The 14,229-nt window shown below is 41.8% G+C and overlaps 1 protein-coding gene across 5 annotated transcripts in view; it reads left to right on the top strand.

The window, feature by feature from the left end:
* The window catches only part of FUBP1 (far upstream element binding protein 1), a 28,645-nt gene extending 14,720 nt beyond the window's left edge, over nucleotides 1–13,925 (top strand). For 3 of the 5 annotated variants that reach the window (XM_020968496.2, XM_020968498.2, XM_078156728.1), the window contains 7 exons: nucleotides 1,385–1,536; nucleotides 1,632–1,711; nucleotides 3,656–3,784; nucleotides 4,637–4,711; nucleotides 8,639–8,698; nucleotides 8,782–8,927; nucleotides 9,262–13,925. In XM_020968496.2, coding sequence (XP_020824155.1) covers nucleotides 1,385–1,536; nucleotides 1,632–1,711; nucleotides 3,656–3,784; nucleotides 4,637–4,711; nucleotides 8,639–8,698; nucleotides 8,782–8,927; nucleotides 9,262–9,270 — 651 coding nt within the window. In that variant the 3' untranslated portion in view covers nucleotides 9,271–13,925. The remainder of the gene's footprint in view (nucleotides 1–1,384; nucleotides 1,537–1,631; nucleotides 1,712–3,655; nucleotides 3,785–4,636; nucleotides 4,712–8,638; nucleotides 8,699–8,781; nucleotides 8,928–9,261) is intronic. The other 2 variants (XM_020968497.2, XM_020968499.2) reach the window with 1 other exon arrangement.
* Nucleotides 13,926–14,229: the final 304 nt, after the last annotated feature.

The following is a 14,229-nucleotide window of genomic DNA, read 5'->3' as shown; positions in this document are numbered from 1 at the left end:
CAGTGTCAGGGCGTGGTGTTTGCAAAGACCTACAGTTATGGTGATAGAGAAGGAAGAAGCAGCTGTTATCTCTGAAGTGGGTATTAAAAAGGCCAAGGGCTGAGAGTGTCTCATGTCAGAGCCATTGTGTGTTAGGAAGAAAGACCCACTTGGGCACTTGGCGGCTCCAGGTGGTGAGAGCAGAGGCTGTTAGGAACATGGGAGACAAGGTTCCTAGCAGTCGTGATGGGCCTTTTCTCAGGTCTCCTCCCCATCTCCTGGTTCCCCCTACTTGGCCGGATCTCCCTTTGGGTCCTACCCACCAGCCAGCTTGTCCAAGACTATCCACTCAGGGATCTCAGCCCCTGTGGGGTCAGTTAGGGTCTTTAAGTGGATGACTCGCAGATGTGTCTCTCCTGCCATCTGGTCTCCTCAGCTCCAGCATGGAGCTCCAACTGCATTTCCTGTCGGCATTTTAAATGGAACAAACTGCCTAAAACAGAATTCGTTATCATCCTTCTCTTTCTGTCTCCCTCCCTCCTCCTTTCTCTCTCACACACACCACCATCCTCCCAGTCTCTCTGGCTTACACCCTGGTGTCACCCCTATACTCCTCACTAGCTGTCACCACCTGCCACCCCCCATGGTGCCATAAGCACATGTGGATTTTACTTAAGCAGCATCTCTCCAGTCAGCCCCATCCTCTCTTCTGCTGCCAGCTTGCTGGGGGGGTCTGCCTTTCTCCATTCAGCTACCAGAGGGATTTTCCTAAAAGGCAGTTCTCCGCACAGCACTCCCCTACTCAGTAAACTCCAGGAGCAAGCATAGAACGTTCTTCATGGTATCACCTGCCCCTCCCTCCGCTTCCATTCTTCTCACACCTTACTCCCTTAGCCCTAGGAAGCAAGCTACTGCCACCTAGCAGCCTGCTTTATTTGGCCCTTGGGCTAAGAAACAACTATTTAAAAATGTAAAAACCCTTCCTAGCTTATAGTCCAGCTGCATTGCCTACTTACTTTTTGTTCCTCCATGCCTGAAAATTGCTCTCCTCTCCTCGCCTCCAAGACTTGACTTCAGTCTCACGCTCCGCAGTCAGGCCTTACCAGCTAGATATTCCCACCCCCGCAGCTGCCTTCCTTCGAAGGTTGCATTCTGCTTGGATTTGTAAATGGGTGTTATGCACACACGTGTCTGGGAGCTGCGTGGTTATTTGCATGCTAGTTTTTCCTTCCTTTGTGTCCCCAGCTCTTGGTACAGTGCCTGGTGCATGGTAGTCACTTAATAAATGCTTGTCTGATTGATCCATTAGTGCTCAGTTTATTTGGTCTTTTGTCTGTTCTGCCCCTTCGGGGACTAGACAGAACCTGTTCTGTTACTATCTTAAAATATGTTCTTTTGTTGACAGGGTCCAGTCAATCCCTTAGGTCCACCTGTTCCCCATGGGCCTCACGGTGTGCCAGGCCCCCACGGGCCTCCAGGGCCTCCGGGGCCTGGAAATCCAATGGGGCCCTACAATCCTGCACCTTATAATCCAGGACCACCAGGCCCTGCTCCTCAGTAAGTGCTGGGCTTTTATTCTGGGGCTTTTAACCTCTCTCGAAGAGATGGATTTGGTGAGTTACCTTCAGTATCCCTTTTTTTTCCTTCTCCAGTGGTCCTCCAGCTCCGTATGCTCCCCAAGGGTGGGGAAATGCCTATCCCCATTGGCAGCAGCAGAACCCACCTGATCCAGGTGAAAGATATCACAGTATTTCAAGCCTTCGTGCTATTCCTGTGTAGAATGCTCCTAGAGTTCTTGGTTTTTTTTGAGGGGTGGCACGGTGGAAGTGGGGTGTAGTCTCACATCAGGCACACCCATGAAATGATAGCTGTGTCTTGGCCAGGGGCCTTGACTCTGACTTGGACTCTGCTTATGAGAGGCAGCATGAGATAGGAGTGGATCTGGGGATTCTGGTCCTCCGTGTGGCCTCGGAGGAGTCTACTTCATGATCCCTCCAAGCTTTGGTAGTAGCTAGCAGTTTGTATTGCAGAGGCACTTATGTTTTAGGACCTTTCCCAACCTGAAAAGTGTCTGTTGGACTGTGGTTTTACTCTACCCCCGACCCTACTTTGAAGATAAGTGAGGACCCCTGCCCCTGTGGTTTAGGCCTCAGGACAAGAGTCCTGAGGTTGTCTTCACTATCTGGGGTATCAGCAGCCACCTGGATCCAGGTTGGTGTAGCACTCTGGAGGGATTCACTGGACAGAGCTGCTTCAGTAGGGAGGCCTCAGGGGATTAGGGTTCACATTTCTGTGGCCCTGGATTCCCTTCTGTTCACATCTCCTTAATGGGGACACAGATTAAGGAGAATGCCAAGAGCCATTCCGACAGGTGGTCAATAAATGGGGCGATTATCAGTCTGGAAAATGCCAATGTGTGTTGTGGCACAAGGCAGTCCGTCTCTGTGCCAGCGATGAGGCTGATTTTCTTCTGCAGCAGCTCCCCCTTGGGTATCAGGTATCATCATGTGCTTTTAGGTAGAGGCAGTGTTTGCCGTGATTCATAAAATATCACTGGAAATGGGAGGTGTTGGTTTCTTAAGTTCACTAGTCTTTATGGCATCTTAGTTGATCATCTTCTATGATGTCTTTTCAGCTTTATGAGAGGTTTTTGTTGTTTGCTTCGTGCACAGAAAATGCTTTGATTTTTTTTCATAGACAATTCACTTCCTTCCCAAATAGTTGCATGTTTGTTTGCTTGTGTTTTCATTTTCAGAAATCTTTTTCCTTAGAGTGTGCCAAACGAGGTTCAGTCTTGCCTACAGATCTCAGGTGTTCAGAGTAGAATTTTTTTAAGCTTTGAATCTAGTCAGTTTCTGAGGAAAATACGGTCTAGGAAGCTCAGGATTTCCTGAGGGCAGCCCACTTGGCTTTGGAATGAACAACTGGAATTGGTAGGGAGTTTTTCTTCTGTGAACCACTATCTCACAGCTGCCTTCTGCTGCTCTCTTGTCTCCAAGTTTAAACATCCCCATTTCCATGGTGTGGCGTGGGTTTAAGTGCCCTCCTCCACCGTGTAGGTTACCCTTCTGGAGGAACCTCAAAAATGGGCGTTTTCTTCCTAAAGTATGGCACTCACGCCCCCACCCCTCCCCAACACACAGCACAGCTTGGCCAAGCTTCATGTGTGACCAAGCCAAAGCAGAACACCATGGCATTCCCATTGAGCTTGAATCACAAGATCATACACTGAGTTTGTCATTCATGAAATGCCATTTTTTTCCTGCAGTAGCTACCTCTCCATCGTGGCATTTTGGTGGAATTGATGTTTTGAGCCCCATCCTTCCACCTCAAGATGAGATCTTTTTGTTTCCCGGTTCTGGCATTCCGTGGATCAGCTGTTCCCTCCACAGGGCGGTCAGGGAGACCATCTTGCCTTTATCTAAGTTGTTGATAAAATATGGAGCCTTCCTTTAAAAAAACACAGAGCCTTTCTCCCTGCACTGCGTCAGGCTGGGCCGCCCCCAAGGACGTCATGGAAGGCCCAGATTACTAGGCCAGTGGCCCTCTCGGGGAAGGAAATGGAGTTGGTCTCTGCATTCTGGCTCACGCCACCAGTAACCTGTTGGGATAATGTGCATGTCATGCAGATCATTTTTTTTCACAGGTAAATCTCAAACTTGTGTTTTGGTTCTAGCAAAAACAGGTACAGACCCAAATTCTGCAGCTTGGGCTGCTTATTATGCTCATTATTATCAGCAGCAAGCACAGCCACCGCCTGCAGCTCCAACAGGTGCACCAGCTACAACTCAAACTAACGGACAAGGTAAAAATGCATTTATCCAAAGAAAATATTTTTCATTATAAGCCAAAATTTCATGTTTTGAGTTCATTTCTTTTTCATTGCAATTGGATAGCATGGAGCTCACTTTAAAAGGGTATAGCTTTATTTAACTTGAGTCGCTTGGCCTACCAAGCTCCTCTCTAAAATCACTGGTAAATGGAATATGGAGGCTGATTCAGTAACACAGAGACCATTCTTGGGTTGCCATTTTTCTGAAAATTATATTAAAAACTATATAGCACTAAAACTATCTTGAACTGTTTTCCAGTTTTTGATTTACATCAAGTATCATTGTATGGTGTTACACACTTAGAAAATTAGTCTGAATCTTGAACCCATGACTTGTTCTAAAAATTGTTTTTGTTTTAAATTAAATCCTGTGTCAGCTTATTTGTCATTTTCTCTTCATTTTTAAAGTGTAGGAAAAAAAATTCCAGTTATTTCAGTTGTCTGGTTGTTTGGTTTTCAGACAAACAGGAATTTCTGTACTGATGTCCTCTTTAGCCAAGACCTGCTGGCCTTCTCTGTGACTCTAAGAGCTGTAGCAGTCTGGAGGGGAACCTGTGATGGCCTAGGACCTCGTCACTCCTGCCTCTTACCATGGCCCACTGGCTGCCAACTCCTATTTATATTGATGAGTCTAGTGGAAAAGACATTTTCATTGGGCAGCTATAGTTAGTAATAGTTGCATGGTATTAAGTGAATCATTTTCATTTACAATATATTATCTTTAAGAAAGTCACATTTCTCATGATTTGTAAGTTGAGTTAAAAATACATTTGTGAAACTAAGCTTTTAAAACTGATTTTGAGATATGCTTTATTTTCAAATAAGGAGATCAGCAAAATCCAGCTCCAACTGGACAGGTTGATTATACGAAGGCTTGGGAAGAGTACTACAAGAAAATGGGTATGTTGCACTTTTATTTGTTGACCATCTTTGTAGCTCATAGATTTATTGTTCTAACCCCCTTAACTTACAGATGAGAGGATCAAGTGACTTTGCTCAGGTCACACAACTAGTCTCCTTAATCCTAGTCCCTTGCTCTGTCCATATTTCATTTGTGCAGCATGACGACCATCTCTAGCTAACTTGGAACTTAGTGTCATGGAATTGCGAGTGAGAAGCTAATTGGCTAAGTTATTTTGGAAGGGTGCTATATGGGGTTTGGTTTTGCTTTTTAAGTCCAAAGCTTTATGTTGAAACATAAAGAAAAGACTGGTTCTTACATCTCTGGGTCTGCCGCACGTGCACATCAGTAGTGGACACTGTCCACCCTGTGGTTTTTTGGTGGCACTTGAACAATGGAAATAACTGAGTCGGTTTTCCTGAGTAAAGATCTTTTTGGGATATGAATAAATGCTGGCGCCAAATGTACAGAAGTGTCCCCACTCTGTCGCAAACTGGTTCCCTAGGTAATTGCTTATATTAAGAGGCAAGGAGTTAGGTAGGATTAACTGATTTAAAATAAAAACTTCAGGGGTTAATTATTTGAAGAGAACGTTGAGTTACTGTCTAGAACCCTAGCATTTCGCCACTAGGTTAATAAGTTTATTTTGAAGATACATCCTCCACTGTGTTATAGGGCCCCCAAGATATCTACATACATACATACATACATCCTCGTTCTTTTTACTTTCTGTGGGAGTTAATAGAAATCTCATCCCCTTCAGTCCTGCAAGAATAGAGCATCAAGAAGTTTGCTTTCTAAAGAATATTCCTGGATTTTTCTTAAGATGAGAGGGTAGTCCAGCGAGAAGAGCTTCCCACCCTTCAAAAAGTATCTTCATACGGTTAATTTCTGTACAGTTAATCTTTCTGCTGTTGCTAAAAATGAGCCTATGATGGGAAAAGTCCTTCCTGGAGAGATGTCCATAGAATTAACTGCTGGCCTAGAGAAAGATTTTTGGAGCCTGCTTTCTACAGTGCTTTCAGTCTTGCGGCACACACATGCACATGCCCTTCCGTCAAGGTGCTCTTCCTCTGCCTGGCACTGAGAGGGGCCACACACCCAAGGAAGCATTGGAGATAAAGGTTTGAACACAAGTTTTCCTGACTCTCACGCCTACACACCATCTTTCTCAAAAGAAAAACTGCAAGCTCTTCACCACTGCATGAAAAAAGAGGGCTCCAGATCACTTGTAGTGAAAGAAAAGCCCACTAGAACAACCCTGAGGCTTCATCTCTTCCTCGGGGAAGGGAATAAACATTGTTTGAGGGCCTACACTGGGCCAGAAGCTGTGCTAAGCCCTTAACAATTATTGTCTTACTGGATCTTCTCAACAACCCTGGGAGGTAGGTGCTCTGAGTATCCACACTGGAAACTGAGGTAGGCAGAAGTGAACCCAGCTACTCAGTGTTGGCTGTAGTTGGATTTGAACCCAGGTCTTCTTTGACAAAAGATGGAAAACGTATGTACACATACTTTGGATGGGATATGCAATGGAGCTGTGACTCGGGGAAAACCATTTTGGGAAGCAATTTGACGTTTGGTTGATAAAGTGACTGGGACATTAGCCCATGATTCCCTCCTGGAGTGTGTCCTCCAAGGAGGTCATTCATTAACCAGAAGAACCCCGTGTAATGACATCTGAGTGGATGCCCATCGATTGGGGAACAACCAAGTGTCAAGTGGTGGGTGCAAGACAATACCCGAGAAGTGGGTGTGGCCAAGGCCTTTTCATTATGTGGGGTGACTGACGGGCGAGAAAGGCCAAAGGGTTGTAGCTTTAAGGCTGGTGGTCCCATCCCACATGCTTTAGGGACTTGGCCAAGGCGAGAAGAGCCCTTGAGTTGTGGCTGCTCCTGGATTATGCTTTTGCCCCTCAGTGTTTCCAGCCATAGAAGAGGCAATGGATAATACCTGTCTTACCCCGCTCACCTGTTGGTGACTGCCAGCAGACCCGGGACTTGGGCCCAACATTCCACAGCTTTCTTTGGGGAAATAGGGTTTTAGCTCTTCAAGAGAAGTGAAGTGATGACTACCCTTCTAACTGAAGGAAATGGAGGATTGGTGCATTTGATGTCTGAAGTGGTTCGGGAAGGATTTGTTCCAGCTGCCCACGACAGGACTGCACAAGATGGGTTTCGTTGTCTTTGTGCCAAGTCATTGTTGGTGCTCCAGTTATGATCCTAGTTTGTGGGATACTGGGTAGGCAGTCAAACAATTGGTTGCATCAAAGTGCTTTTCAGAATTAATTATCTTGTGATAGATTCTTTTGAGTTTTCATATGAAAGGTGGGATCCATTTTTCCTTTGCCTCTGATGTTAACTGGTTTTTCTTCCTGACTTGTGTTTTAATTAGCTATGCCTGCGTATATTGTATTTCAACTTTTTTCTTATGTGTTGGGCCCCTTTAGGGGAATCTTTTGGAGAAGAGGGGCAGTGATTCTTAATTGTTCTACCCCAACACCTGGCATAGTATCATGAGTCCCTGTGAGCAGGGGGGAATCTTTCAAATGATATTCTAAGAAGGACAAATTTAGGTCTATTGAGTTGGAATTGTAACGTGTCTAACACACTAATCCACTGAACAGATGTTGGAGGCTTTGTTATTGCTGGTGATTTTTAATCCTCTTCCTAGCTTGGGTTTCTCAAGTTCTTATTAAATTATGAAAAACTGAATCTGGGTCACCCAGGTTTAAATTTCTGACATAAGATTAAAGAGTGGGGCCCTTAGTCACTGAGGCTATGATGGAAATAATGAGCCCAGAACGCACATTTGTGCATGGGGTTTCTCCTTTGCTTTTTTGTCTGTGGTGAAGTCAATCTTGACCCTGTACACTCAGGCCTGGAGGTCAGGCTTGCCTTTGCTGAGGAATTGAAGGACTTGGCAGCCAGGACCACAAAGAGTCTACAACAGTCCAAGGATTTCCACAGGAGAAGGACATTTGAAAAACAAAGCTGCTTCAGAGATGGGGACATGGGGTCTGAGGGCTTCCCCACTTGCCTCTGCTCTGACCCTGTCCTCCCAGATGGCACCTAGATGTGCTAGCATATCTGTGCTGATTTTTACCATGTTATCCAACATTCGGGCTTCCTTCTTGAGTAGCAGTTTTTAGTACTTTTTAAGAATTCAAACTGAATGATCTTCCCTCCAAGCAAGGGAGAGGCATGCAGGAGCAGAATGAGATGAGGCCTGGCACACTAAACTCTATCGAGCCATAGTTTTTCTTGACTTGTATCCCATTGATCTTGCCATTGGAGTATAATTGATGGTTTCTCCTGCAGTAGCTACTGTTATCAATTATGATACTTGAAAATTACTACTAAAGTGTGATTCCCAGTTGTCCATAAGTGAACAAGAAAAATTTAATCTTTTAAAATTAACCTTGGTGAGTTTAGTCATTGATTTTTATGTTGATGTAGAAGTCACTGTTTCAAACCAGTCAGTATATTGGGGTCCTGAGCTTTTGTTGAGGACTGCGTGATTTGCTAAAGGGGCCAGTTTTTTCCTTCTCCACACGAGGAATATAGTTTAGAGATTATGCAGTGCCATCTAAGCAGTCTCAGACTGTCAGGGGATTATGATCCCAGCCTCCCTACCTGCCCTCATTGGCCAAAAGGACAAAAATACATAGATGTTTTTTTCAGTTGCATAGGAAGAAGATACTGTTCTCCATCTTCCCATTTTTTTAAATAATGGTGCTAGAAAGATACTGGTTTTTGCAGAGGGGGAGAGGATGGTATTGTCTGTGACTGTATTGGCCAGCGAGCTATTCCTCTGGCCCTGATGACACTAAAAGCAGGGCCCATCTCCCTGTGTGCTTTTTGTCTGTATAACCTGTACTGACAGTGGATATCACTCTGTATTAAAATGTAGGGGGTTTTTTTTAGGTCAACAAGGGCAGACACAGGATTATTCAAAGGCTTGGGAGGAATATTACAAGAAGCAAGGTATTGTTTTTATTAGAAATGAGATTCTTTTACACTCTTCGCTTGGGTTACAGTAACAACGTTCTCCTTTTGCTTGCTCTTAGGTCAAGCTGTTCCTGCTCCCACTGGGGCCCCCCCGGGTGGCCAGCCTGATTACAGTGCGGCCTGGGCTGAATACTACCGACAGCAGGCCGCCTACTATGCGCAGACCAGCCCCCAAGGGATGCCGCAGCACCCACCAGCCCCACAGGTAGAGTTGGCTCTTTGGTCTGTTTCTGCATGTCTGCCGCTTGGGTGACTTGGAGTGGATATGCCTCTTTATTTTTTCCTGGCAAAATAGACCTTTAAATGTAGTAATGTGGTGTCTTAGAAATTCTCTCTGGCATCTGAGTGCTGAATCTCTCCACAATGCCTTTCAATTTAAAAAAAATTTTCTCCCCCCAGGGTTTTGAAAATCATGCAAGAAGCCACCACCATTTATATTAACCAATTTTTCTTTCTTAAAGGAGTCACTCCTGAGTTAACTTGATTTAAAGGATTTTCTTTAATTTTTTGTGTATCTCTTATGTATCTCTTCTGCACAGGGCCAATAATAAGAAGTGGACAATACAGTATTTGCTTCATTGTGTGGGGGAAAAAAACCTTTGTTAAATGTATGGATGCAGACGCCTTGATGAAGATCTTAATTTTGTTTTGGTTTAAAAAAATAGTGTTTTTTGAAAATGTACAAAATATCTATCACTACTGATAGGAGGTAATATTTCTGTGTAGAAATGAACATTGGTTTGTTTTTAGTATCTTAGTGTAGATGTACACATTCCAGCAAATGTATTTGCAACTATTATGTGGTCAATGCTTTGTGATATAAATGTACTTTTTCAATGTATACTTTCACTTTTAAAATGCCTGTTTTGTGCTTTACAATAAATAATATGAAACCTCCTGTGTCGGTAAGTTGGATATGTGGGTATGTAAAGGATTCCGAATTGTTTAGCAGTGATGGATTAAGATCCAGGTACACAAAGAGAAACTTTCCCCTTGAAATCTGAATAGAGCTTTGAACCTGAAGTCACTGGCATGTTCTTTTTTCCCCCTTTGCAGTTTAGTGGTAGTTGGAGGATCTTTCCCACTTGGTCTAGATAACTGTTGATCCCAAGTCATCTGGAGATCTCGGTTTTCCTTCTGTTGGATTATAAGAATTGCATGTGTAGGATGACCTTACAGCATTTCCTTTGACACATGACCGCTGTTTCAGGCCTGGGCCGCTGCTATAAACAACAGTTAACCTTTCTGTTCTTAATTGATAATTACTTGGTTACCAAGACTGTTTGAGCATAAATGATTTTCAGCATTTTTCAGAGAGCAAATATGACCTAGCATTTTTCTTTGTAAAGCCTGTCTTCTGAGGATGCCTTTTAGCTAGGCTAACCGCTTCTTTCATTGAAACGTGAGGTTAGAGCCATTTTTCTTTTTTCTTTTTCTTTTTTTTTTTGAAGTATGAATAAGCTTTGTTTTGTAAATGCACAAGTCCAGTCATTGAACCAACTAATTTTTTGATGTACTTGAATCCTTTTCTTACTCTTTAACATTTGTGCTGCAATTCTGATATTTGGTTGAAATCCATTGTTTTGCTCTTTGCATATTTGTTGGCTCTTTGCATATTAATCTATTAGACAACATGCCAATACAGTCTGTCTTGCCATTGTCTGTTGAAGCGCAGGTTTGAACCATCCAGTATAGGACTAGCTCTGTAGGGGTGAGGAGGCCTGGGCTGTCTGTCTGTCATCCTTGATTGTGTTCCTTCAAGGAGCATGGCACTGTAAGTACATCAGAATGACAAATGGCTGTCAAATGTTCCACATAATGCATATGCCGTACCTTGTGTGACTATTATGTTGGAATACAGTGCTGAGAACTTGGGGGATCCTAACTTGCCTCTTCATTGAAAGCAGATGACATAGGCTGTATGTCTATAACTATATCGATATCTATATATCTACATATATCTATTATTTTTTTTTAATGTGAGCTTAATGGGTAAGTATTTATGAAATGCTTAGCTATAGCTAAACAAAACTAATCTTTACAAAGTGAAATATATATATATATATATATATATATATATATATATATAGTATTTTCCTCTGGTGCTCCTGAGGTAAAAAGAGTGTTTTTCAGTATGAAAACTGCATATCTTGTATATTAAACTCAAAGAATTGGAAACTGTTTTGTCAGACAGAAATTTTCTGTTTGTTTGCAAATAATAAGCAATGTGGATGCTCCTTTGACACCAGCTTTTCCCTGGGGAGGGAGGCCCGTTGTGGTAAGGGCAAGGTGTAGGAATGTCAGTGCAAAGCCACTCCTCGTTCCACTGGGGTTGTCGAATGAGCAGTGACCGCCCTCCCACCTGCCAGACCAGACCAGGAAGGCAGATGGACAGTTGTAGTTGAGACCCTCGTCCTGAGTTAGGGAGCCTCAACCCTGTCTGCTAGCGAGAGAGCAGTGGCGGTATATTGGTCATCAGTCCTGAGTCATCAAATGGAGGCTGTTGATTTTGATTCATTTAAGGGTTAAAATCGTTCTTAATTGCAAACAGTGCAATTATTTATACTTCACAGTGCCTTCCCAGACCTTCCACCTTAGGTTCTGCTCCAAAAGCAACAGGTAAGCACAACCTAAGGAAATCTATACATAAATATTTCAGTACATTGATGTTGTCCCTGTGAGATTTTTGTGGTTGTGTATTCAAAAGCAATCTGCTGCTGCTTTCCCACGATGCATTCTGTTATTCATGGTTCCATCTCAGTGGAAAAGTCTGTAAGTTGTTCAAACAACCGTTGACATTTCTGGGTAAATGTTTTTTTTTCTTTTTTGTTTGTTTTTAATTTAATTTTAAGATAAGTGGATTGCTGCAGTAATTGAATTAATAGCCAAATCATTTTGTTAACTTTTTCCTTGAATATAGCAGATTGTTACAATTAAGAAAGCACAGTTAAATTTTTCAAGGTACAGGAAATATTTGGTCAGAAACTTCAACAGCCTTCACATATGTTTATAATGATTGACAGGACATTTTCCCTGCCTTCCAAAGCAAAATATTGATCCCTTTGTTTCTTACTGTTAAACCTTAATAATTCAATAAAAAGTTATAATGGGTCAGAATTTTAGTATGATTTTAGATCATTTAGTTGCCATAATTGTACACTGAGAAAATGATATTTCATTTATATAATACTGGCAGTGTGTGTGTGTGTTTTTTTTAAATAATAGGCATATATATATATATGTATCATTGAAATGTTAACTGTATAGCAAATATCCTTTCATAACCTGTGTAGAAATCAGTAATTTTCTGATCTGTAATACTTTGATGCTGCATTTAAAAAAAAATATTTTGTTTTGAATGGGTTTTTTTTTTCATTGTTTTGATTTGGGTTGGTTTTTTTTTTCTTTGCCAGTTTAAAATGTTTGTGTGTTTTTATAGATGATTTTTAACTGGTACGAAGTCTGTGGGGGGTTTTGTTTTTTGTTTGGGTGGAGTTTTTTGGGGAGTTTTTTTGCTGTTCTTTTTTCAGTTAAGTGGAAAGTAAAAAAGCAGCATCGTTTCAGTTTTTGTTTCTTCATTTTCTAAAATGTGCTGATCCTTTTCAAAAGTCCTGCTTCTCTCTCCATTTAAGATACATATTCAAAAGTACTGCCTTCATGTTCACACACAGTGCTGAAGATCTGCGAGTACCCAACCATAGCTCATAGACAAGGGCCCTGAGGTAGTTAACTGCCCCAGAGAGGAAGGAGCCCTTGGGCTGTAGGCCATTGGCGAGCCGATGAGCATGGACCATAGAAGGGCTCGAGGTAGAAGGTAAAACATGGGCAAAAAACACGTATTCCCAGACAGAATGGATCCACTTTGATATGCTCTTCACTTGCTCATAAATGTTCTGTGAACTGTTAAATTTCTTGAATTATGTAGCTTCTGCACCACCTTCTGTTTCCATTTGTTCTTTTTATAAACAGCCAAGGTCAGGTGTGTTAAGTTTTATAATATAAGGATTTCTTTAAAACCTGTAAGTCATCACATTTTGCAGTTTTAGCTTGAAATTTTATAGAAGAAAATAGACCTGAATGCTGATAGTTATGCTCATAGATGATGTATTATAGGGGCATTGTTTCTTGTCTCTTGAGAACTTTTTAAAATTCATGACTATAAGCCTTCACTGCTCTTACCAGCCAGCATTTTTTAACGGTGAAATAAATGGAAAGCAGAAAAGGTGAGCCAGCCCATTTGACTACAGTGGTGGTTAGGAGGTTTGAGGACAGGATGCTTAACCTGGAGTTGAAGTCTTTATAGCACTTAACCCAAATTTACAGGGAATCTGCTTATTTTATTTTTCCTCATGGGTTACTGAGTGTAGTGGTACTATGATATTTCTTTTAGAAATGAAAAAATAAGTAAATTTTATTTTTCAGTGAAGTTCATTTTCAGAGATTGTAAACGTCGAGACATTACCTCAAATAAGGGGTTTTTGATGGTTAAAATGGGAAGGGTCATGGAGGGAGTAACTCAGAAAGAATATAGAAAAATATGCAGAAGTCTTGTAGAATCATTGCTAACATTTCATCTCTTTGGCAAGGGTGCCAAAAGAAATTGTGTCACCGAGGGAAAAATAGTAATGTAGAGTTCTGATAGGGTTATTTCGTTATTATTTGCTGCCAATTCTCACTTTAATATGCTTTTTTTTTATGCATCCTCATTGAGAACTTCATTGGGGGGGTGCTTTAAAAAGCACTTGCTTTGTGTTGTTAGTTTGGGTTTTCTTTCCACACTATAATTGTTCTGGGGGAGGAGGAAGTGGGGGGGCTAGGATTTATAAATTAGCTTTCAAAAGGAAATCAGTTTTTAAGATTTTATATTCTTTAGTTATCCCTATGAAACTCTCATATGTATTTCCGCATATATATATATGTATATATATATTTTTCTTATGCATGCTCAATGCATTTTCGTCCTGAGAAAAGTGTTCTCTACAGAAACTACCCGTGTGTTTAAAGAAGATTGGCTTTTAAAGGCTACTGTGATGGGAACAGTGTCTTAGGGAGATGCAGCTTGGACTTGAGGTAAATTGAATGCTTTACAAAATGTGGTTTAGAGCTTGCTATGATGACATTTCTATGTAAGAAGGGCGCACCATTACTCGAATTTTGTATCGTTTATGGTTTTCTCAATAAATGTAACTGAATGGACACATTACAGCAGTGTTGGGTCTCTTTTTCCTCCTCTCCTCCCCCCTTGGACATTTAGTTCCTCAAATTTAAAGGTACTCTTGTAGATTATAGAGGATTTGAGAACAGATAACAGGATGAATGAGTCCATTAAAGTCTTCACCTTTACCAAGTATTGCCTTCATTTGTCATTAAAGGTTTCCTCTTGGAGTGTTTTATTTTAAACTCAGGAATTGCAAACAGGGGGTAAATAACATCTTCTGCCCTTTAAAAAGGAACTGACCCTAGAAATGTCAATAAAACTGAGAGCTTCTATCCTTAGCAAGTTATTA

Source organism: Phascolarctos cinereus, unplaced genomic scaffold (genome assembly GCF_003287225.1).
Source record: "Phascolarctos cinereus isolate Bilbo 61053 unplaced genomic scaffold, phaCin_HiC Scaffold_5;HRSCAF=322, whole genome shotgun sequence".
Taxonomy (NCBI): domain Eukaryota; kingdom Metazoa; phylum Chordata; class Mammalia; order Diprotodontia; family Phascolarctidae; genus Phascolarctos; species Phascolarctos cinereus.
The sequence above is the reverse complement of the archived record's forward strand: the minus strand, read 5'-3'. Positions and strand labels throughout refer to the sequence as shown.